The sequence below is a fragment of the Lithobates pipiens genome, unplaced genomic scaffold (assembly GCF_037356315.1).
Source record: "Lithobates pipiens isolate NorthernLeopardFrog02 unplaced genomic scaffold, aLitPip1_a1.2 Scaffold_13, whole genome shotgun sequence".
Classification (NCBI taxonomy): Eukaryota; Metazoa; Chordata; class Amphibia; order Anura; family Ranidae; genus Lithobates; species Lithobates pipiens.
The window spans coordinates 81,295,181-81,321,339 of record NW_027507718.1 but is presented as its reverse complement, the minus strand read 5'-3'; the positions used below and the strand labels follow the sequence as shown (position 1 = coordinate 81,321,339).

The 26,159-nt window shown below is 46.1% G+C and overlaps 1 protein-coding gene across 2 annotated transcripts in view; it reads left to right on the top strand.

The window, feature by feature from the left end:
- The window catches only part of LOC143974133 (antiviral innate immune response receptor RIG-I-like), a 111,179-nt gene that overhangs the window by 10,021 nt on the left and 74,999 nt on the right, over positions 1-26,159 (top strand). The window contains exons 4-7 of one of the 2 annotated variants that reach the window (XM_077475247.1): positions 5,200-5,381; positions 21,594-21,744; positions 22,426-22,524; positions 25,009-25,062. In XM_077475247.1, the coding sequence (XP_077331373.1) occupies positions 5,200-5,381; positions 21,594-21,744; positions 22,426-22,524; positions 25,009-25,062 (486 nt within the window). Of the gene's footprint in view, positions 1-5,199; positions 5,382-21,593; positions 21,745-22,425; positions 22,525-25,008; positions 25,069-26,159 lie in introns of both variants that reach the window. The other variant, XM_077475246.1, reaches the window with a different exon arrangement.

Sequence of the window (26,159 nt, the reverse complement as noted above, 5' to 3'; positions counted from 1 at the left end):
ACAAGTTAAATAATATCTGCACCCAAGAACAAAAATGTAATATGTTGCATTTTACCAGCACTTAGTTGTGGTGGCTGCATTGCTTTTCATTTTTCAAGTTAAGTACATTTTCAAAAAGTACAGAATATACCCATTGATACCCATTGGTAATGCAAGAATTCCAGTGTCCTTATGACTTCCTGTGCTCCAGACTGATTTCTTAACAGGGTTTTCAGCTTTACAGCTATCTTCTTGTAGCATGCTGCCTAAGGAGCCACAAGTAGAATTGGATCCCCTATCCTGCACAGCCAAGCACACCGAATTTTCACAATCACTCCAAAGTCAGATAACATTCTGATAACTTGTTTTATTTTGTTTTATTGAGGGATTAGAACTTGGATAGGGATTGGAAAACTATGGGTTGCCCACTTGACTTCAGAACAACTTCAGAACAACTTTGAGGACCATTTTTCCTATATACAATCTATATACATGCCTCTGGTTCCTCCAGCTCTCACTTCCTTGCAGAACTCCCAGCTGTGTCACTCCAAAAGTATTTGTAGCAATGACCCATTGCAGGCACTTGTAGAACATTGGAGTGACACAGCTAACATATTTCCAGCACTTCTTCCCTCCCGTGGTCACTGAGACCAGTAACTGCTAACCCACTTGGCTGCAGCTGTCCCTTTCACTAACCCTCTTGCCTTACTTCTACACAGTCCTCCAAATTTGGCCAGCAAAAGACCGATAAGAGCTTTTGGTCGGAAAATGCGATTGTGTGTATGCTCCATTGGAACTTTTACTGGCCGAATTTCGGCCAGCAAAAGATTGAGAGCATGTTCTCAATTTTTCGGTCAGAAAAAGTTCCTATCCTAAAATGCGTTTGTGTGTATGCAATTCCAACGCGCAAAAACTCGCGCATGCTCAGATTCAACTACAAGACGGAAGCTATTGGCTACTGGCTATTGAACTTCCTTTTTCTAGTCCCGTCATATGCGTCGTACGTCACCGCGTTCTTGACAGTCAGAATTAGGTGTGATCGTGTGTATGCAAGACAGCTTGAGCGAAATCCCATCGGAATTCCGTCGGGAAAACCATCAGAGCTTTTTCCAAACAAAATTCCAATCGTGTGTTCGCTGCATCACACTCTCTCCACAGCCCTCCCAGACCGAACACTCAGCAAGCCCACCCGGCTGACTTCTCAAGAGATCTCCCGCACGTGCTGACCTGCTCCTGCTGTCCTCTCACTTTGCTCCTGTGCCTCCAGGATAGGATTCCGCCTTGTGTTATAGAGGGTCCCTCCAGCACCCAAGCCCGAGCCCCAAAGTCACCCCCCAGACTATGGGGCACCCTCAAGGGCCATGGCAGTCGCCTTAGCACTCCATCTCCATCTTCCACCCGGCTGCCCCTGCTGGCATTAAGTATGGCTATTTATGAAGTGGCCAGCCCCTTTCTGCTGGAGATTGGCTGGGACCTTCATAAATATTCCAAAGAGCCCCTGCTAGCCCTCACCCACTGCACCAGGGGGGGGGGGGGGCACCAGAGATACTGCTTGCTGAGTCATCCAGCCTCCCTAAATCACTTAACCCTGACCCAGATTTAACCCAGGCCTGGCTCTCAGGCATACCAATTACCTACACTAACAAAACCTATCTACACCTAGCACACTAGCTAGAGGGTTCTACACTAGAGGCTATGTACAAATAATTTAGCAAGTATCAAAAATAAACATTGCTCTTCAAAACAAATATGTACACTACATATCAACAGTATATACACACCCTACCTACAGGTCCCTGCAGTTAACTCAAACACAGTGTAAAGCACTTAATTTAGCTGGAGCACCTCCCTCTAGAGGGAAGCCCTCTCCCAGCAAGCTGGAAAATGTTGAGTCCATCACAAAGCTGGGTAAACAGCCATCCACAAGGATACCTGGAAACAGAACAAGAAAAAAAACACATTTCCATCACTAACTTCACTGTCTACTTTTTACATTCTGTCAGCAGGGGGTTTTAAGCCTGCTGGCAGAAATAAACAAGAAACACATTTTGCAAGAGTCTCTAGTAGGAGGAGGTGGTCAGTCTCTTTTTTGAGGAACACACTAGGCCTCACCCAAAGTTTTTAATCAGGAACAATATCCATCTGGAACAGGTCAGGGTGTTAGGCTGGCCTAGTCCATGTGCAAAGAGCAATACAGGCAATAATCTTCTCCCTACTGTCCACCTAAATTTACCTGTGAGCTGAACCTATTCACATTAGTTCTATGCAGCTCCCCTGACAGTGACAGAATGGCTCCTGGTGGGCTGTCTAGCTTTAACAACCACCACCCTGTCTTTGTTAATAGCTTGCCCCAGCTGCCATAACTGCCAAATGTCTTGGAATCAGGTCCAAGCTTGTTCACAATGTGGTACCTACAAAGGATTGGGGACATGCAGATACTCCCACACCAAGTCATCCTCCCACTCTGCCCGTGAGTCCTTAATGATGTCCATGATGTGTGAAGGGACATAGGGATAGTTCAGACCCCACTTCAGATCTGTTATTTGCTGCACTTCCTGATGGAACCTCTTGGCAGTTCTCTTGGCTTTTCCTTCCCAGGAAGAACACAGGCTTTGGGTGACCTCACTACCCACTGCATGTACTCAGCGGCTCTGATCTGGGTGGTAGAGGGTCTGTTGACGAATGTCTGCCTTTTACTGATTGGGATCTGCACTGCTCCTCTGGCCCCTTCAGCTGAGTCTGGTGCATCCAACGCCTTGGCCAACACTTCTACCTTCTCCTGAACGGGGCCGCACTCCCACTCTTTCTCCAAGCTACTGTGTGATGGCCACTCCACAAGCTCTTCACTGGCTCACCTGAGGATGAGCTGTCTTCCAGCACTGGCTCCTTCCAGGTAGGGCTGACAGGGTGTACAGGCGTGGCGGGCATTTCAGGGACAGCATCTGGCTCTTGCTGGGTAGTACTTGCAGGTACCAGCTCCACGACCGGGCTGCAGGCCAAATCAGACTTCCGCCTTTACCGAATACTTCAAGGCCCACTTCAGCCTTCTGGGACTTCTGCGATTGTTCCGTGCAGAGACTTGACACTGTAGTTAAGTGAGGGTTAAATCAAGTGGTTAGGTGGCAACATATTATTTCTTTACTTTCTGTAAAACACTCTCAGAAAAGCAATTTGCAGGGGGTTGCTTTTCAGATAGGCAGCGGAGAGGTAATATTTCAGATGGGGCTGTTACAATAGCTGCATGTGTGAATGAGCCCTAAGAGAGGAAGAGATTTATTGGCAGGATCACCAGTTCAAAATTAAGCTACAAAGCCAGACAAAAGAAACTAATACAGCCACCACATCCACAGACCAATAACATATACAATTTTCAATAATTATACCTACTGAAAACAGATGTAGGACACCCCCTAAGAAGTCGCAAGTGGAAAGGGATCCCCCACCCTGCAAAGCCAGGCACACCGGAACTTCACAGCACACTTGAGTCAAAAGAACAGTCCAGTGCTTTGTTTTTATGTTTTATTTAGGGGAATAAACTTGACTAGGGATAGGGATATTATGGGATCCCAACTTAAACAAAGTGGTGGAACACTTCAGGCAGACAACTATATACAGCCTGTATATACACGTCTCCTCTACCGCCAGCAAAATCCTTGCTTGTAGAACTACAACTCTCAGGACCAGCTGGCACTGTTTGATTGATCTGTCAAAGACTCTTTAAACCCATAGCTGATTCCTCTTTTCAGGCAGGGACTGCTGGCTCCTTGTTTTTGTAGCAAAGTCCTAGTGCCCAACTGTCCTCCTTGTGTGGCTACTAATTCCAGCACCCCCTCTGCAGGCACTGTCAGCACGCCTGGCTGCAGCTGTCCCTTTCTTTAGCCCTCCTGGCTAAGGCTCAACAATCCTCCCATACTGACTCTGCATCCATCCTAGATTGCTCTCTCCCAGTCCTCTCAGGCATGCCTCATCTCTGACTGTATCACTCACCAGCACACCTGGCTGTCTTCCTCCCTTGAGATTTTCCTGGCAGTGTTATCCTGCTGTCCTTTCCCTGCTCCCGTGTCTCTGGTAAGGACACACCTGTGTCGTGAAGAGGGTCCCTTCTTCACCCGAGCCCAAGCCCAAGGTCACCACCCCTCCCCATACTACGGGGCGACACTCAAGGGTCACTGACAGCCTAATACTCCATCTCCAGCTTCCACCCGAACTTCACTGCCCCAGCTGGGCTGACCCTGATTATTTGAGGGGGGCTGTCCTCTGCCAACTCATCTGTTGGGGATTGGTAGGGACCTCAGAATACTCCAGGCAGTTCCTTCCTACCTCCACGACCATTCTTCTGGAAGTTTCCAGCAAGTTGCAGAAGTAGGGGGAGGTCTCAGAGATGCTGCCTTTGAGTCACCCAGCCTTCCCTGAGTCACAAAAACCCTGACCCAGAAAAACACATCCAAGCCTGAATTTACCTATACTAACAAAACAAAAATCCTACCACTCTAGCAACACAGCTGGGGGGTGCTACACAGCAAATGTTAATCAGGCAATTTAATAGAAACTTCTGTGTTTATACCAGGCAGGCTACTGAACATTAAAGTCGTGCATATGGACAAACAATATTAGGCAGACTTAAAGAGGGAGTCCGCCGGGAGTCCGCGTTTTTTTTTTTTTTTTTTTAAAAGCCAGCAGCTACAAATACTGCAGCTGCTGACTTTTAAATTAGTGACACTTACCTGTCCAGCGCGCCCGCGATGTCGGCACCCGAAGCCGATCTCTCGATCGTCTCTCGGTTGCTGCCGCCGCCATCTTGGGTATGGGAATCAGGAAGTGGGGCCTTTCGGGTTCATTTCCCGGTTCCCTACTGCGCATGCGCGAGTCGCGCTGCGCAATAAGGATGGACCCGCTGCCTCTGGGATCTGTGTGTTTCCCAGCAGGCAGCGGGGGACTTTCAGAAAGGGGCGTAATCTACGCCCCTTTCCGCAGAGAGCTATCCCGGAAGTGGGTGCAGATACCTGTACTGTACAGGTACCTGCACCCCCCTCCCCCCTGAAAGGTGCCAATTGTGGCGCCGGAGGGGGGGAGGATTCCAATGAGCGGAAGGTCCACTTTAGGGTGGACCTCCGCTTTAAAACAAGTAATTATTTTATACTGGCTGGTGTTGCTTCAGGTTTAATCTGATGTTTGTTACTTATTCCACTTTTGTTTTGTCTTATGTTTTATCCATTGAAGAATATAAAGGACTATCTCAAGCACTTCAGACTGCAGACTTCAGGCACATTCAAAGTCTAGAAGAACCCAGACGACACCTTGATGTTATCAGAAAGACTGTAACATGTAACATTGATCCTAAAGAAGTAGCTCCTGACCTGGGTGACTGTTTCATCAAAAGGGAGGTTGAGGAGATTTTGCAGGTATGCTTTGGCAACATTAAATGTGGAATTTCAGCCAAACATCTTCTTCTAAATTCAGGTTTGTGTTAGCCCTTGTACACACGGTCGGAGATTCCGACGGAATGTGTCCTATCGGACCGCTTTGTCGGATATTCCAACTGTGTGTGGTCTCCATTGGACTGTTTCCATCGGAATATCCGACGGACCAACTTTTCCAACTTGCCGGTAAAATTTTCCGACAAAATGCTCCGATCGGACATACTCTGATCATGTGTAGCCTATTCCGACGGACAAGGTGCCACGCATGCTCACAATCAAATTTGGACACGGAAGCGCTCGCTCAGGTAAAACTACTGCTTGTAATCGATATAGCACATTCGTCACGCTGCAATGTTAAAAATTCTTTCATGAAGCGCATTCTCTTGTTCTTTACAATGCTGCAAGAATTAACTTCTTTTGATGCTCATAGTCACACACACTTCCCCCGAACGTATTTCCTGAGTCTTTTTTACTCATTTCAGCACTACAATATTTTAAATCATCACATCTACACAATTTTTATTTTTTTATTTTTATTTTTTGGGAATTTTGTGGTTACTTTTTTTCATCAACATCTCCTTTTTTGTCAGTTTGCTCATCTTTGCATTTTTTGGGGTGTTTTTTGGGTTTCAACTTACCACAACACCATTATTATCTTTTTTGTATTTTGTTTTTCTTTTTTAATCTACAGGAGGTTATTTAGTGTTGGTGCCCCTTGTTATTCATTTCACTTTGTATTTTTGAAATGTACCTGCTTGCTCACAAATAAACTGTCCTTTTTTAAGTCAAACACATACGCAAGTATTTCTTCAAACTAAAAATACCTTTATTTCGGTGTCATTAACAAATAAAGAGGGAGGCAGCGCTGTAGAAACTGGGGAGATTAGCGAAGCCTTTGGCCCCCAGAGCACACATCAACTATTTAAATGCAAAAATTGGTGGCCTGAGGAGTACATGTCTGAGGGAGAGAAGTCTGGTCCTGAAGTCCAAGAAACCCGGAACAGCAGCAGATGACATCTATGTTCCCAGGCTGTGGTACTACAACAGGCTGCATGTTCTGTCAGACCAGACTGAACCCAGGTAATCACACTCTGGTCTTCCTTCCACGCTTCCTTCCAGGCTGTGGCTGTGGTGCTGGAGGTGTGGCAGGAGGAGGAGGAGGAGGAGGGGCATGGGCCAAATCACACAAGTGTGTTGCTTGTGTGATTTCGCCAAACAGACCCTTGTTGAGGGTGTGGAGAATTAGCTCCTCACACAAGATCTTTTGCCCCTCCTCCATTTGCCCGAGTTTACACGCAGCCAAGGCGGCAAAGGCCTCTTGATAGGTGGGGGTGGCTTTGAGGGCCGCATAAGCCTCCCCGATGAGCCTTAGAGCCGACTCCTCCACATTCCCCCCCCTTTCTCGCCCTTTTGTGTGGAAGGCGGAGGGGAGGGACCTGGGATTCTGTCAGGCTCCTCCGCCCGCCCATCGCCTGGCTGCCGCTTACCCCTGCCTCCTCCTGGCTGCCACTTTCCACAGCCACCTCCTGGCTGCTGCATTCCACACCCTCCTCCTGGCTGATGTCTTCCTGTGTATGAAAAAGGGACATAGTTTTAGTTTTTGGTTCATCAAACACACAATTTTCACATCAAGACTGTTGCAAATTGTTAACCAATAGAAAAGACTATCAATCTGAGTCCAGCATTTTTCATTCTTGTCCCAAAGGTTTTGGCCACTACTGTGTATTGATATGTGAAACACTTTCTAAAATCAGCAATTAGTGAGCAAAAATCAAGTTAACATCATTCATTTTTACTCCCAAAATATGTACAACAATACTATACCTGGCTCAAGCTGGGCTCCTCCAGTTCTTCCTGAGTGGAAGGCCCAGGTTGGGCGTTGGAAGACTCAGCGGGTGTGGAATGTAGTGTAGAAGGACGCATGGAAGGAAGGGTAGAGAGTGATTCCCTCACATCAGCCTGGTCTGACAGAAAATGCATCCTGTCATAATACCACAGCCTGGGGACATAAACATCATCTGCTGCAGCTCCAGATTGCATGGACTGCAGCACCTTCTTCCTCTCCTTCAGATATGTACTCCTGAGGCCATCAATTTTCACTTTTAAATAGTTGATGTCTGCCCTGGGGACCACTGGCTTCACAAACTCAACCAGTTTCTCCAGCGCTTCCTGCCTCTATAGTTTGTTTTTGTATTGAGGGTGCGTTGATTGCCACAGGCAGGGCAGCTCCCTGTATTGATCGATGAACAGAGGGAGGAAACTATGGTCATTGAAACCATCCATAATCTCTGCAAGACACAACACAAGACAAACCCTAATAACTCCACTAATTTAGGCCTCAATTAAGAAGCAGTATACGCTAGTGATGTACCAAGTTCAAAATTTTACCTTCATTTGCACGATCGTCGCGTCAGCTTCTCCCTCTGTTCACAGATCGTACGTACGACACACACGTGTTGTGTTTTATATACAGTGCGCATGCGTGAAACTCCACCCGCCCCTGACATTCTTTCTAGACTATTCCCCACCCCCTTCTCTTTCGGCGCAGTGGGGAGAGCACATGGCGGAGAGAACGCAGGTGTGCAATCAGAGTTCCACTAACGAGGAGGAGGGTGAGGAAAGCCCGGAGCCTGAAACGTCCTGATCCAGGAAGAGAAGATTTAAGGCCTCAAATATGTCTTTTGGAGAGATGCTGGAGATGGTGGACATATTGAAGAGGACCGACTATGATGGGAAGTATGGACCTTACCCAAACCCAAATATCAGAAAGGCCAAGATCATGACTAAAGTTGTGAAGAGTCTTCGGAAGAATTTTGGGGTATGACGATCCAAGGATCAACTGAGAAAACGCTGGTCAGACCTGAAACTGAGGGAGCACGATCAGTACAGAAGGATCAAAAAGTAGTAGTTGTCGTGTGTTCACGATTATTCTTGCTTGCATACTGCTCCATGTGCTTTGATTTCATGTTGTACAGTTTAAAATGGCCACTTTCAAGTTCATGGGTTCAGTTGTTCGTAAGAAACATCGTTCTGCAGGTACGTATTCCAGCTTAACAAAGTGTCCACAATAATGTTCTCACCTTTGAACTCGGCCAAAAAACACAATTGTACCACACTTCCAAGCAATGTTTCATATTCCTATTTCTGCCCTCTGTGTGCTAAGTATTCATTTTTTACATTCTCATATGGGAGGGAAGACTCGGGAAGTCTGAGGACACCAGGGACCCCACACCTCCCAAAGAAGGCGAAATACCAACACCAGAAGCAGAGGAGTAGGAGGAGGAGGAAGGAGAGATCGTTGAAGTTGGACAAATTGTCACCACAACAGGTGAGTGTCGGAGACCACAGCTTCCGGTAAGCTCGTCAATGTATGTCGGCATATTTATAATACATGATGTGTTTTTTTGCTTTTTTTTGTAGGTGATGTGGAAGAAGAATCACATTTTACCAGTGAAAGTGCCCAGATCCTGATTGGGGAGATAATGGGGTGCAATCGGGATTTAGAAAATATACAGAAAAACATCAATGATGTTCAAAATAAAATGAAGAACATCATTGATGTTTTGGGGAGAGTTTGAAACACCCCAAACTAGCTAGGGTTTTAGTTTTGTGTTTTTACTAAACAACTTTTGTATTTTACAAAAAGCCAAATTTGGAAAATGCACACAGTGTGTCAACATGCCCTATCTCCCATCATGGGGGATCAATGTACGTGTTTTGTGGAAAGTGGCTGAGATGAAGGGGTTGCAGCCCCAAAACATGTACATTGATCCCCCATGATGGGAGATAGCACATGTTGACACACTGTGTGCATCTTCCAAATTTGGCTTTTCCAGGGGTGACACCCCATGTGATGAAGGCAATATCAGCCCAGTTTGTACATACTCATGTCTGATATTGTCTTCACTTTTCAAAGTTGAACTTTGTAAGTTCCTGTGTTCTGTATGTTACGCTTTGATACATTACACAAAAACATCAAGTTACAAAAAAATTACCTTAAATAATGTTTTTGATACACCCAATATGTTGGTTTGTTGTAAAACCGTTTTCTAAACGTAAATGTGAATGTGCTTTGATTAAAAAGTTAAATTATCAACAATGTGTGGCTTCCTTTTTCAATGCGCAAAAGCAGTATTTGGAGTAAAATTGTTTTTTTCGGTGGCAATGGGTGTTATTTACTAAAGGCAACTCCACTTTGCACTCCAAGTGCAGTTTCAGGTGTACTTTTTCAGTGCACTTGTAGTGCATAGTGGATGTGCCTTTAGTAAATAACACCCACAGTGATGTGTTAATTTTCACAATCATGCCATTTTTCTGACCCCACATATTTCTGCCATGGTGCTGAAAATGAGCAAAATTTTTGTCAGAAATGCACTACATACATTAGTTAACAAAAACAAGGTGTGTGTGTAGCAGACCCACAACATAATAAGATTATCTGAAGAAGAGACTGTCACCTCATCTCGCTCAGAACTTGGGTTTGCACTGTTGTAGAAAAAGGCACAACAACAAAAATCAAACATTTACCTAGGAGACACCTAAAACCAAGCCAAGCAGTAAATGAAAACAAAGATTATTGTAGTTTCAAAGAAAAATTTATTAAAAAATGCCTCTCAGACATTGTCTGGCATATCAATGTCCCCCTACCCACAATGTACTCCATGTATTGGGTTCGGACCTCACGGGCACTTTGGGGGGGCAAGCCAGGACGAGCAGCTTCAAGGGCCGTGAGGTTATCATTTTCAGACAAGTCTGCATCTTGGCCAACTGAGACCACATAGTTAGCTGAATGTCTTTTTAAGAAATTGTGCAGAACACAGTAAGCAAGCACTATGTGATTGATTCTATATTCCGCCATGTGGATAGGCATTAAAAAAAGGCGGAACCGGCTGGCCAGTATTCCAAAAGTGTTCTCCACCACTCTTCTGGCTCTGGCCAGCAGGAAATTAAAGATACTCTGATCCTCATCGGGAAAGGCCGCATCAGATGGTTTGCCGGGGCAAATGCCTCATCCACGACGAAGACGAACGGGAGTCCTTCCTGATTCTCCTCTGGGGGGTGGCAAGCCCAGACTGCCACTCTGGAGACGCCAGTAGAATTCAGTCCGTGAGAACACTCCGACTTCCGGACATTTTTCCCCACGTCCACATACAGGAAGTCATAGGTCGCTGACACCACCGCCCGCATCACAATACTATTAAACCCCTTGTAATTATAATAGTACGACCCTGATTTGGGGGGTAGACGTGTTTCCCATCAATTGCACCTCCACAATTGGGAAAGTCCCAACGGCTTTCAAAGTGGGAGGCCACAGTCTGCCATTCCTGTGGCGTTGAAGGAAACTGTGGAGTGAAACAAGACAAAAAATTAGTAATTTTGCTAATCAACATTGCAAGCAGATTAGACAACAACATTTTTGGCCAAGATCAGTATAACATTTTGGGAAATGAGTATTTAAAGCCAAAAGTATAAGGTCCCCTTATCAGAGTCATCACACCCCCATCCCCCCATCTGATGGCACCTTGCAAAAAATGAGGGGGGGGGATGTTTTGCATAGGTAACCCTCTCCACTTGACTGAGAGCTGAATGCCTAAATAATGTGTGATACTTTGGGAAGCCCCTCCTTACTTACACTATTGGCACCCCACCGGACAGGTAAGAAGTGTCATAATACCAAAAATAAAACAAAATGGAAGCACATTTTGACATTCTGCTATTACCTATTAAGATAATAATAGGGTAAAAAAAATAAAAAGTATAGCATTTGAAAGTATTGAGGCAGGCCCTTGCACTACATGTTTTGGTGAATTTGTCCATAAATGTGATCATAAAAAAGGTAGGAGTGTGTATTGGGTCTGGTAAAGTCAGCAGATAGAGGATTGCTATCAGCTGACCTAGCAGTTGGGCGGAGCGGGGTTCCTAAGGAGTTTGGCCCAACCAAAAAATAAAAAATGTCACTCTGCATGAATTGAAGCACATACATAACATTTGTAGACATTTTAGGGGGTGTTTAGGGGAAAGCAATACTATGGAGCTGACAAAAGAAATTGGTAAGTGACTAGACTATAGTTTTATGGGCCCAGAAGAGCATGGTGGGGAAGTTAGTGAAGGCAAATATGCATGGAGGACAAAAAAGGAACTTGAAAAGCTTCCAGCATGCATGAGGACAAAGGGGCAAAGCATATGAATTAGAGCATATTGCAATCATGGTAATTAGGGAAGGAGGAAAGAAATGCAATACATTAGCAATCATTAAATACATAGAATGTGATGTTAAAGGAGAAAACTTACCTGCATATAGTCCTTCTGCAGGACCTGAATGATGGCAGAACAGGTCTCTGGAATAATGATCCCCAGAGCCTGGGGGGAGATGCCTGTGGAGAACTTCAGGTCCTGAAGGCTTCTCCCTGTCGCCAAGTAGCGCAACATGGCAATGAGCCTTGTTGGCTTGCCGCATGCAGGTATCCTGCCTGGTGATAGAAGAGGACAGCAAAGCCAGCAGATGGTGAAAAACAGAGATAATTCCTGAAATCATCAGGATTATTCTCCCGGATCTCATGGAGCAAAGGCATGTGCAAGAACTGGTCACGCTGGCGCAACCAATTCTTGGTCCACAAACGCCTCCTCGCCCTGTTCATGGACCGGCTTGTGTGATAGCTAAAAGCCCAACACCAAGCCCCTGCACAGCACAAACTCTACGATGAGTACGTAAACGAAACATGGTTTGAAAACGGTTGGCTGGTCAGAACGGATAACAGAAAGCACCGATAAACAGCAATGCCTGAAAGAACGACCTGAAAAGCAGAAGCAAGCAGACAATAAGCAATGCAAATCAAAGCGTACTATACCAAGATATAGTCCACAATGAGAAACAAATGCTTACTGACTACACGCACTGATAATCAGATACACAGAGACAAGCACGAACTGAAGAGCAGTACCGAACTGAAGCACAAATCTGAAAAGCGCAAATCGTCTCTCACCAAACTTCTACTATCACGCGATAAACACGAGATCAGCAGAAGGAGCCCAAAGGGTGCCGGACGTGGTGCTGAAATTCCCTTTTCTAGTGCCGCCGTACGCGGCTTACATCACCGCGTTCTTGGCAACCGGAAATTCCGACAACTTAGTCCGACCGTGTGCATGCAACATCACTTCCGGACTTCTTCCGGAATTAATCCGACGGATTTGGTTGCTGGAATGTCCGACCGTGTGTACAAGAGCTTACAGTCTGTGTTCTGGTTGGTAGGATTTTCTTAATGAGAAGAGATTGTGGGTGGTCCGTGCAAATGGCTGAACTGCTGCCCCTACTAATACTCCCCCCTGAGTGGAGTATAGAGTTAATAGTTTCTAAAAAAAATCAAGCCTTTAGCAGGGATCTGAGTGCTCCAATGACGCACTCTAACCATTGACTTGTATATGAAACTCTAACATTTAGCGAGCAAAATTGAAATAAATAAAGGGACTGGTGCTATATACAACTAATAGCTAATAATGTAGTAATTCATAAAGTGACAAAAAGTGCAATCTTATTTAAAGTGACTAGTGCTTTAGTGAACAAGTTGATAAACACAGTCAAGAAACTATTAGATAAGCACCTGAACGACCACAACATACAGGGATATACAATGTAATACTGACATATAATCACACACATAGGTTGGACTTGTGTCTTTTTTCAACCTCACCTACTATGTAACTTTTGTAAACACAAGGTTTTTTTTGCAAAAAAAAGTGGCAGGTGCTCTTCAATCGTGTGTCCTTTGTGCTGGTGCTCCTTCTGGTGCCCCTATAGGTATTACACTCACCGGAAATACTCACCCCTCGGAGGGTTATATCACATTCACAGTGTTTGCCACTGTGCGGCAGTTTCCAGATCGACTCCTTTAGAGACCGTTCTTTGCTTTGCTCTCTTAGATATTCATCCATATCACCCACCTTGTCCCCTGCAGCTCAAAACTCTCATGTCCACTTTCTTTAAGGAGGAGACAACGCTGTTTCCTCTGTCTGTAAATGCCTGTTGTCCCCTTTTGCGTGATGCTACTCCCTGGAAACTGCTGCACAGTGGCAAACACCGTGAATGTGATATATCCCTCCGAGGGGTGTGTAATTCCGATGAGTGCAATACCTATAGGGGGCACTATAATGCCGCGTACACACGATCAAACAATCCGGTGGAAAAGTCCGGCAAACTCAAGTCCGCCAAACAATCCCCCCGTGTGTAGCCTCCGGCATACTTTTTTGACCCGAAAGTACGGCGGACTTAGAATGCCGTGTTGCACTCCAATCTTCCCGCCGGACTCGCATTTCGGCGGACAATCCCGCCGTGTGTATGCCAGTCCGCCGTACTTTTGAAATGAGTGGACTTTTCCCGCCCGGAGAAAAGTCTGCTCATTTCGAACGGGTCTCCAGGTAGGCGGGGCCCGCGAAGGAGACGCCGCCGGCCCCGCCACCTGGTATGGACTTAAAGGGGAACCCCAACGCCGAAAAAAATCGGTGTGGGGGTCCCTCCCAAGTCCACAACAGACACTTGTCCGAGCACGCTACCCGGCCGTCCAGGAAAGCGAGCGCCCCCCCCCCCCTCCTGAGCCGTACCAGGCCGCGTGCCCTCAACATGGAGGGTGCCTTGGGGAAGGGGGGGCCGCGCGGCCCCCCCCACCCCAAAGCACCTTGTCCCCATGTTGATGAGGACAAGGGCCTCTTCCCGACAACCCTGGCCGTTGGTTGTCGGGGTCTGCGGGCGGGGGGCTTACCGGAATCCGGGAGCCCCTTTTAATAAGGGGGCCCCCGGATACCGGCCCCCCACCCTATGTGAATGAGTATGGGGTACAATGTACCCCTACCCATTCACCTGTAAAATAAAGTACAAAAAAAACACAACACACAAGATAAAATACTTTATTGCACAGCTCCGTGGGTCTTCCGGGGTCTTCTTGCCGGACTCCTCCGCTATCTTCTTGTAGCTCTTTTACTAGCGGAGGAGCCCGGCATTCTTCTTCGTAGCCGTGGCCTCTTCTTCCGACTTCGGGGGTCTTGTCCCCCTCTTCGGTTCTTCTGCCGGGCCACCGCGCCTTCTTATAGCTCTTTTACAGGCGGTGGCCCGGTCTTCTGTCGCCGCCGCCGTCACCTTCCGTTCTTCTTCTTCTTCTCCAGGAGATGTTGACTCGACGATCTCTCCGGCCGCAATGCCAGGGACGCGCTGCGCTGCCACTTATATAGGGACAAGGGGCGGTGTCACAGCGAACCGAAGAGGGGGACAAGACCCCCGAAGTCGGAAGAAGAGGCCACCGCGACGAAGAAGAATGCCGGGCTCCTCTGCTAGTAAAAGAGCTACAAGAAGATATCGGAGGAGTCCGGCGAGAAGACCCCGGAAGACCCCCGGAGCTGTGCAATAAAGTATTTTATCTTGTGTGTTGTGTTTTTTTGTACTTTATTTTACAGGTGAATGGGTAGGGGTACATTGTACCCCATACTCATTCACATAGGGTGGGGGGCCGGTATCCGGGGGCCCCCTTATTAAAAGGGGCTCCCGGATTCCGATAAGCCCCCCGCTCGCAGACCCCGACAACCAACGGCCAGGGTTGTCGGGAAGAGGCCCTTGTCCTCATCAACATGGGGACAAGGTGCTTTGGGGTGAGGGGGCAGCACGGCCCCCCCTTCCCCAAGGCACCCCCCATGTTGAGGGCACGCGGCCTGGTATGGCTCAGGAGGGGGGGCGCTCGCTCGCCCCCCTTTCCTGGACGGCCGGGTAGCGTGCTTGGACAAGGGTCTGTTGTGGACTTGGGGGGGACCCCCACGCCGATTTTTTTCGGCGTTGGGGTTCCCCTTTAAGTCCATACCAGGTGGCGGGGCCGGCGGCGTCTACTTCGCGGGCCCCGCCTACCTGGAGACGCGCTCGAAATGAGCGGACTTTCCTCCGCGTGTGTGGGCGAGTCCGTTCATTTCAAAAGTAGGGCGGATAGTACGGCGGACTTAGTACGCCGTATTAGTCCGCTCAAAAAGTGCCGTGTGTGGGCAAGTAGCCCGTTCGGAAAGTCCGACGGACAGTCTGGCGGAAAGTATGTCGGACAGACGGCTACGTGTGTACGCGGCTTAAGAAGCACCAGCACAAAGCACACATGATTGAAGAGCACCTGTCTCTTTTTGCAAAAAACTCAAAATTGTTATCAATACTCACCGTAATTTTGCTTTCCTGGTCCGCCCCCTTACGATGTCAAAGTCACCATGTGACATCAACCCATGTGACAAACCCATGTGACATATACCATGTGACACCGCCCCATTGTCACTATATAAGTGGCAGCGCAAGGCGGCTCTGGCATTCCGGCCGGAGAGAGCGTCGTGTCAACATCTCCTGGAGAAGAAGAAGAAGAACAAGAAGAAGAACGGAAGGCGGAGACAGCGGCGACAGAAGACCGGGCCACCGCCTGCAAAAGAGCTATAAGAAGGCGCGGTGGCCCGGCAGAAGAACGGAAGGCGGCGGCGACAGAAGACCGGGCCACCGCCTGTAAAAGAGCTACAAGAAGGCGCGGTGGCCCGGCAGAAGAACCGAAGAGGGGGACAAGACCCCCGAAGTCGGGAGAAGAGGCCGGCGGCGGGGAGGAAGAAAGCCGGACTCCTCCGCTAGCAAAAGAGCTACACGAAGATAGCGGAGGAGTCCGGCGAGAAGACCCCCGAAGACGGAAGACCCCCGGAGCTGTGCAATAAAATATTTTTTCTCGTGTGTTGTGTTTTTTTTTTGGGTACTTTTATTTTACAGGTGAATGGGTAGGGGTACATTGTACCCCATACTCATTCACATAGGGTGGGGGGCCGGTATCCGGGGGCCCCCTTCTTAAAGGGGGCTCCCGGATTCCGATAAGCCCCCCGCCCGCAGACCCCGACAACCAACGGCCAGGGTTGTCGGGAAGAGGCCCTTGTCCTCATCAACATGGGGACAAGGTGCTTTGGGGTGGGGGGGCCGCGCGGCCCCCCCTTCCCCAAGGCACCCCCCATGTTGAGGGCACGCGGCCTGGTACGGCTCAGGAGGGGGGGGCGCGCTCGCTCGCCCCCCTTTCCTGGCCGGCCGGGTAGCGTGCTCGGACAAGGGTCTGTTGTGGACTTTGGGGGGACCCCCACGCCGATTTTTTTCGGCGTTGGGGTTCCCCTTTAAGTCCATTCCAGGCGGCGGAGCCCGCGACGTCTCCGTCGCGGGCCCCGCCTACCTGCACACGCGCTCGAAATGAGCAGACTTCCCTCCGAGCGGGAACAGTTTGCTCATCTCGAAAGTAGCCTACACACGGGCGGACTGTTCGCTCAAACAAAGTTTCAGCGGACAGTTTTTCGGAATTTCCGAAAGACTTTGTCCGTCAAACTGTCCGCTGAAACTGTCCGCTGAAAGCCCACACACGAGCGGACTGTCCGCCCAAACACTGTTCAGCGGACAAAGTTGGGCGAACAGTCCGCCCGTGTGTACGCGGCCCAACAGGTTTGTCTGCTCTGGAGGTTGCGTAAAGCAGGGTAACACTGGCTCCCAGTTTACATGAAACCTTAGAGGCTAGGGCTGAAGAGGGTGTCAGAATCACTCTCTCCGGATAAATAATGCAGAATGGTTCTTCACAGGATAAAGTTGCTAATTCCGATACCCTTCTTGCCATTGTAATGGCCGTCAAGAAGACCAGCTTGATTGTTAGAGACCCCAGTGTGCATGCATCTGCCGGACTGAATGAGGGCTGTAACAACGCTTTTAGGACCATGCCCAAGTCCCAAGTTGGGAAGAGGTTTTTCCTTGGTGGCCAAACTCTTATTGTGGCTCTGAGGAATTGCTTTATCAAAGGCTCATTAGCCCACCTATGTCCGGTGAAACAGGACAGGGCTGATACTTGAACTTTAATCAAGTTGTATGCCAAGCCTTTTACTTAATGCTTTTTTGTAGAAATTCCAAAATATTTGCAATGCCCAGAGTTAACGGGGAGAAATTATGTTATAGTGCAAAGTCCACAAATCTCCTCCAGATCCTGGAATATGTGGTATTTGTTGTAGGCTTCCTTGCCCCTAGTAACGTAGCAATTACTTGCTCTGAGAGGCCCTGTGCATGCAGTCAGGCTGATTCAACAGCCAGGCCGTCAGCCGCAGTCTCTCTGGGTTGGGGTGCATCCATTGTTCCTGCTGTAACAGATCCCTCCTGAGGGGGAGGTATACTGGTGGGGCTGATGCCATCTGCAGGAGCAGAGGAAACCATGGCCTCCAGGGCCAGAAGGGTACAAGTAATATGGCATGCACCTCCTCCTTCGCAATCTTCAGTAAGGTCCTCATGATTAATGGGATAGGAGGAAACAGGTACACTAGGGGGAACTGCCACAAGATCGAGAAGGCGTCTTGGGCTATTGCTCCGTTGTAATTGAGCATCGCAGCAAATTCTGGTACTTTCAAATCCTCTGGTGTGTCCATAAGGTCTACATTGGGTGTCCCCCATTTGGAAAAAATTGGTTGAATATAGCGATTGCAGATTGCCAATTCTCCCTAGCTGGGAAATTTCAAGCTCAAGCGGTCCGCTATCTGGTTTTGACTGCCTGGAATGTACACTGCTGTTAAATCTTCCACATGAGTCTCGGCCCAGTGAAGAATCTTGTTTGCCACTTGGAGTAATGCCAGACTCCTGGTTCCCCCTGTTCGGTGATATATGCTACCGCCGTCTGGTTGTCCAATCTCAGTTTGACTCAAGCTCCCTGAATCATCCCCTTGAATGCCACAAGGGCCATGTATGCTGCTTGAAGCTCCAGTAAATTGGAGTGTCTGGTTTCCATCATGCTCCACCTAGGTCCACCTGCCTTGAACCTGCTCGCTGAGGCAGTGAGCCCCCCAGCCCTAGAGGCTGGCATCCGAGGTAATTACAATCCAGTCTCCTGGGCTGAGAGACATGCCTCGCAACAGACGGCAAGGTCTACCAGTTTAGACTCTGTCGGATTCATCCCGGTAACCAGATCTTCTGGTCCAATGACCGGCCATCCCATTGTCCCAGGAAGGACACCTGGAAGGCTCTCATATGGAATCTTGCCCAAGGTAACGCAGGGATAGCTGTGGTGAACATCTCCAACGTTGTCATGCAATCTCTTGCCGACAATGTCGGTGTCTCCATTACCCTGTAGACCCAGGCTTTCAGTTCGTCTACCTTGCGATCTGGTAGAAGAATCCGCCCAGAATGTATGTCGAACACCATGCCTAAATACTCCATCCGTTGTTGGGTAGGAATGAGATTGCTTTTTTGACTGTTAATTAGCCATATGAAGTTGGACAGGATCGCTATCACCCTGTCGCGCTGCAATGCCAGCTGTTTGCTTGAATGTGCCATGACAAGAATGTCATCTAAATAATGGAAAATTTTTATTCCCTGAAATCGGATTAATTCTATAGTTTCCAAAGGGATTTTGGAGAAAACCCTGGGAGCTGTGTTGATGCTGAAGGGCAGACATCTGAACCGATAATGCTTTTCCTCTATTGTGAATCTGATGTACCTTCGACAATGTTTGTAGATTGGGATATGTAAGTAGGCATCCACCAAATCTATTGAGATTAACCAATCTCCTTGTTGAACTACTGATGCTATTGTATATATTGATTCCATTATGAATCTTTTCGGCATGATGAAAAGATTTAGGGACCTCAAGTCCAAAACTGGTCTGAGCTTTCCGGATGCTTTGGGTACTAGGAATATCGAAAAATATACTCCTTTCCCCTGGCACTCCTGTGGCACTGACATAATAGGTCTGAGGTAACAGGCCTGACTTTCCATCTGTGACCCGTTTGAGTCCCTCCTCTAGGGTCTTTACAAACAACATCTTACCATTATATGGAAGATTACATAACGCCTGTTTAGATGCCGCATCTGCGGTCCAATGTCGGAGCCATAGCACCCTCTTTGCAGTCACTGTGTGTGCCATCAATCTAGCCATTTATCTTACCAGATCTATCGAAGACTCGGCCAAAAAGCCTGCTGTCAGGTTGAGTTCCTCCAGAGCAGTGTTTCTCAACTCCAGTCCTCCAGGGGCTCCAATAGGTCATGTTTTCAGGATTTCCCTCAGATGAAATGGCTGCTGTAATTACTAAGGCAGTGAAACTCGACCGAATTGTCCGGCGGACTTAGTCCGCCGGACCGCATTACACCAGACAATTCGATCGTGTGTGGGCTAGAGCGGACTTTTTCATCGTAAAGTCCGGCGGACTTAGAAAGTAGTTTTGACCCAAAATTTGTCCGCCGGACTTGGCTTTCAGTGGACAATCCGTTCGTCAGTGTGCTAGTCCGGCGGACTAAGAATGACGCATGCTCAGAAGGAAGAACGAGAAGGAAGCTATTGGCTACTGGCTATTGAACTTCCTTTTTCTAGTCCCATCGTACGTGCTGTACGCCATTGCGTTAGAAATTGCCGGACTTTCGGAGTGTCTGTGTGTGGCCAAGTCCATTTGTTAGAAAGTTCGGCGGATTGTTTGCCGGACTAAGTCTGCCGGACAATTCGATCGTGTGTACGCGGCATTAGAAGCACATAAGACATTTCAAGAGAGTTTGGGGAGGAGGACCGTGAAATCATCTACCAGAATCCCTAAAACACACAGTGATCGGCCCCTGCCGCCGCTGCAATGTCTGGCTTTGTGGTGTGCTGGTTTCCCCGGCAACGTATGGCCGCTCCTGCCCCCGTGAGGTAATTCGGCGCGATCTCGGCTCCAGAGGAGAAGATGCAGGTAAATTCCTCTTCAGCTCGCCACAGATGAGTGTCATTTAGACAACAAATGCTCACAGCCCGGCACAGGGCATCCAGTGTTATAAGAGGCTTTACCTCTATCCATTCTGGACCCTCCAACCCTATAAGAGGCTCAACCTGGGTGGAAAGGTATGGTAGGGGGGTGTAGCTGAAAATCAGTCCGGTGGCCTGGTGACCAATGAAAAAAGGACACAGGGGGAGGGGAGGACAGGGATTTATAACACTGGAAGAAGGTGGTCCTGAGGGTTAACGAGGAACAGTTAACCCATGGTGTGCTGACGGGAGGATGACCAGGAAAAGAATTTGTGTTTACAAAAGAACTGTTTATCAACTTGTTCACTAAAGCACTGGTCACTTTAAATGAAATTTCACTTTTTGTCACTTTATGAATTACTACATTGTTAGCTATTAGTTGTATATAGCACCAGTCACTTTATTTCAATTTTGCACACTATATTTTATATTTTCATATACAAGCCACTGGTTAGAGTGCGTCATTGGAGCACTCAGATCTCTGCTATAGGCTTGATTTTTTTTAGAAACTATTAACTCTATACTCCACTCAGGTGGGAGTATTAGTAGGGGCAGCAGTTCAGCCATTTGCACGGACCACCCATAATCTCTTCTCATTAAGAAAATCCTACCAACCAGCACTGGGATCCCTGATATAGGATTGTTTCAATTCATTTAGGATTTTCATAATGGCTAGTGTGTCACTGGGACAGCTAGATGGGGAAAATATCTGCAAAGGGGACAAAAGCAGCAACAATGTTCCTATGCCTCTTCAATAATAATTAAAGTTATTCTATTGTGGTCTGTGGCCTTATTGTAGAAATACTTTATTCTCACATGCTGACAGAACAGTATTCAATGTCACCTTTTCTAATCTCTAATCTCCTAAGGTGAAGACCATTATACCACATATGCTGTATAATTGCTTATTTAATGCTGAGCTTCAGATTTGATCTGAATAGCATATTTGTATTGGTCCAGCTTGGCACAATGTAAATATGTAAATCTCAGACTTCAGGAACTGCTGTGGATACTGACCATCACTAAAGTAGTCAGTGCTACTATTGCGATTGCCACAATTTTCCGGTCATGTATCAGGGGGAGAAGAGAGGTGGTGACGTCACAATCCCCTGCTAGGCCAATTAGAGAACACACATGTATTCATTGAAAATATACAAGGCGTTCCATGAATATCGGCAGTGCTGAGCAAGCAACCCCCTGTGGTCAGTGTGCATAGCGGAAGCCACTCAAACAGAACAAAGATGGACCCAGAAGATCATGCTTAGCACCATTCATACAATAATTGCCAGTTCCCCCAGCAGTCCCTCAGGTACTAGATATGTATATTACATTGTGTCGTACTGGACCAATGAACGTATGCATCTAAGATCATACTAGACATCAGCTTTAACTCTCTAATTTATTTTGTTGGCTGCTCTGCATTCAGGAAACAGATATTAAAGGTAAAACTGCCGGAGCAGAGAAGCTTGTTGACTGCCTTCTCCGATCTGATAAAGAAGAATGGCCAAAGACGTTTACTCTAGCCTTGGAACGCTATGAATGCAATGAAGTCCTGGCAGTTTGGAATGGTGACACAGGTGATTTGAAAACAAACTGTTGTACTGTAAACCAGAATATAGTTTGAATTTAACAACCAAAAAAAAGCACCATTATTTAGTATTGGAAAATGCAGTGAACCCAGTACAACTAACCAAAATTCATATTTTACTTTTCTGTCTTCAGTACACTGAAATCTCATTAGTTGCTATGAATTGCTGCACTCTATCACTAATTTTAGTTGAAATTGAACTCTCTCTCCCCTCCCCTCTCCCCTCCCCTCTCCTCTTCTCTCCACTCCTCTCCCTCTTTTTTTCTTCTCCCCTTTCCCTTGTCTCTTCTCTTGCTCTTTTCTCTCCTCTCCTCTCCTCTCTTCTCCACTCTTCCTCTCCCTTGTTTCTCCTCTCCCCTTTTCTCTCCTCTCCTTTCCCTCTTCTCTTTTTTCTTCTCTCCTGTCTGCTCTTCTCCCTATTTTCTCTTTCCCCTCTCCTTTTTCTCTCCTCTCCTCTCCCTCTTTTCTCTTCTCCTCTCTTCCTTGTATCTCCTCTCCTCTGCTTTACTCTCCTTACGCTCCCTTTTCTCTTTTCTTTTCTTCCTCCTCTCCCCTCCCTTCCCCTCACCCCTCCTCCCCTCACCTCCTATCCTCTTTCTTATCATAAAATATATTATCCAGCATTTGTGATGTCTAACAATTCAACATATATCATGTTTTGTATTCTTAGAGAAGAAGAAGACCAATGATGACCCAATGGAATTAGTCAGTCCTTTCATGATGTTTCAGTTCAGTGAAGAGCCTGCACTGGATAACCAGTGTCTGTCAGGTAACTGGTTCAAAGTCCCCTTAATTTCAGATAAATTATACAACACAAGTGGATCACACACTAATATAACCAACGCAGTTTACCCTTATACCACAGAATTATCTGCATTAAATGTACTGTATTATTTAGAGTGGTGACCCATAACAACCAGAAACTGGTTGTACTGACAGTTTGATAGAGGCACATTATTATTTTTTATATACTTTGACATAATTATGTTGTATTTAGTTGTGTACTAATACCTATTTATGGCTCCCAATGGCCAACATTGTATTATTTGCTCTCTGCTATGACCCAAACCTTACCCAACTATACAGAATAGAGAAGACGTTGGTTGTGGTTCTCTGCAAGCTTTTGCTGCCTGCAATTGTGTACCTTCAATACAAATGAGACATTCAATGGTGGCACATTCAATGACATTCAATGGTGTTGACGCCTCTCTAATTTTGGGAAAAAAACACTTCATATTAGTTAGTGTCACTTGTAGCATTTTGGCATGTTTTCAGCATATGAATGCAACTACAGTACATCAGTGGTCCATGATAATGGTGACATATTCACAAAAGACATCCCAAACTACAAAATTAGCGGGGAAAAGTTGCGTCGCCCGGTTTCCTGACCCAGGAAAGACCTCCTACCTATGCACTCAATATATATAGGAGAGAATTCCACACTGAAATTGTCTACATACATAAATCAATTTGGTAATAATCTATAGCTGATCTTAGCACCACTTCTAGTTCTGTAAACACACACAATGACAATGTAGGCTGCTATGTTATCATTAATGCTGTTACATTAAAACTGTATTTCACTGTGATCTTTTTTATTTATTTTGTATTTTTATTAAATAATTTTCAAGACAAATACAATGATGTTAAGCATTGGAATAATCATTGAGCATAAATGATTAAAGAGTATAACAAAAAACTTTTACTATAGAAGCTAGAGGTTAACGTCCACGTATGCACGACACATGGGTGAACTGCATAGCTATAACAGAAAAGGTAAATAACATACAGTTTATAAAAGGTAAAATAACCTTATTACAGCGGGCCGGGAGGCCATAGTGTGACAACACAGTAATAACACACTTATGATTAGCAAAATGAGACACCAAGGGGGGGGGGGGGGCAGCTTAATCTAGTACCAAAGAAGGGGGATGAGAGGGGGGGTAAGCACCAGGTGGGCGGTGCTACATCGGACAGTTGTGGTTAATGAGGATTACCGGGTGGGGATGCCCCAAATTCTGACCGATCCCAGGGTTCCCAGATTTGATCAAACTGGGGGACTAAATCATGTAAAGAGGCCGTCAGATACTCCATTCTCCATATCTCGGTCAACAGATGAAGGAGCCTTTCACTGTGATCTTTAAAACACCACAGGAATATTCAAAGTGATATCAAACCTTTGAGTTTTTGTTATTAAAGTAATAAACACGTTATACTTAGCTGCTCTGTGTGATTGGACTGCACAGAGCAGCCTCTATGCCCCACAGGTTCGCCCCGTAGCTTCTGGCACCTCCTCTTTTGGTGAGTGTCCTGCTTTCTATGGGCGCACTCACTGAAGAGGAGCAGGTAAGTTTAACATGTTTATTATTTTAATAACAAAAACATTGAAGGTTTAATTCACTTTAGATATTCTTGTGCTGTTTTAAAGGGCACAGTGAAGTATAGTATTAATGCAGACTGGGCGGCTCAGCCCCGCCCCCCACTAACTTGTCACAGAGTTTGATTGACTGGACCCAATGGTCTGTTAAATATACTAAAAATGTTGTGTTTTATTTGTTCGGTAAGGGGAAAATACCTTTTAGTCTGTAAATTTAAAACTATCCTAGTCACACTACTTATGTTGTGTCAGGGAGTGTGAAAAGCCCCTGTAGTTTTTATCTTGGGACTACAGATCAAAAAGACAATGGGCAGGGCTGACACTATTTTGTCAATAAATATGCTATATTTTGTCAGCCTACAACAGGATTCCAAGACCTGAGTGCATTTCTGGCAGCTAAACATGTATTTTTGTATACTTGCAGGGTCTTTTAAGGGACACTAATTCTGGTGACCTAGGAGGCCCCAAGGTTTTCCCTTTTATTTGTAGGGATTTCATCTGCCTTTCTGTTTTGTTATGGGACAGGAATTGAAGGGAAATCTCCACAAAGGGGAACAGATGATGGGGGGAAAAAATCTGACTGGGGTTATAACCCTCCCTTGCTGTATCCAACATTTAAAAACATGTTTTGTCTATAGCTTTAGCTTAAATGGTTTGGAAGTATTAATTACTATTATTTGGTATTTTGTCTCAATAGTAAATATACTTAGTTAACTAAATTCATTGGTAATCATTAAAACTATTTGATGTGCTGTCTGTACCGTTTGTTAGAATGTACATGGTATTTAATATGTAAAACTTATATTTTTTGTATGGTACTATAGATAGAAACATTAAGGGGCTTGAATTAATTGTCTTTGTTCTTCACATTTGAAGCCCCTGGAGAACCGGATCAGGATTGTGGGCCCGCTGCAAAGCTTCCTAAAATGAGTGAGTGTATGTAGACACACTAACGATTGAGATTTACGCAAAAAAATGTAAATGAGGTTTCGGGTAGAAAACCATGTTTCAAGCTGTGTGAGCCCTGTTTGGTTTTATAAGGAGACTTTTGTGGGTACCTGCTCTTTAATGTTTCATCTTTTGTGAGAAATTATTTGAATTCATTACAACATATAAAGTAGGCAAAACTCTAATAAGCCCCACCAGATTCCATTTGGTACAGCTACTCCCACACCCGCTTATCCATCTTGTAAAAGCTGGCTTATCATGTTGGAAGCCCAGAATGGCAATTGGCTGGTGGCCAATGTTTTATAAGCCCTTCAGGAGAGAAGATAGCTTGTTGTGCCACAATCTAAGAACTCTTCCATTGCAGAGAAAGTCTGGGACTTACTTGAAGCGAGAAACCCTATATTACTACCAAGAAGGGTCCTAAGCAGGCTTCCATTTTTTTCCTTTGAATGCTCTGATTAATTTTATTTGAATGCCAACATTATTAATACATTTTTCTGTTTTGGTTGTGCAATTCCTATTTTGGAGAAAAAACACTTCATGTTAGTTTGTGTCACTTGTAGCATTTTGGCATGTTTTCAACATTTGAATGCAGCCTAACTACGTAAGAGGTCCATGATAATGATGACATATTCACAACAGACATCTCAGCCTACAAAAATAGCGGTGATAAGTTGCGTCACCCAGTTTTCTGACCCAGGAAAGACTTCTTACCTATGCACTCAATAAAGGAGTGAATTCCATACTGAAATTTGCTACATAAATAAATCTGCAATTTGGTAATAATCTGTAGCTGATCTTAAAGCGGAGGTTCATACAAAAATGGATCCTCCGCTTTTCGGAAACCCTCCTCCCCTCCGATGTCACATTTGGCACCTTTCAAGCTGTGTGATTTCTGCATGGTGTAATAAGGAGATGTCTTATGTGGGCACCTGTTTTTGGATTATTTGAATTTGTTATAACATATAAAGTAGGCAAATTTCTAATAAGATTATAAACAATAGTGTAACACTCAAAATTGGTGAACCAAAATGCAAATCAAGGTGAAAATATATATATGTAAAAACCTGGGTTTCCCA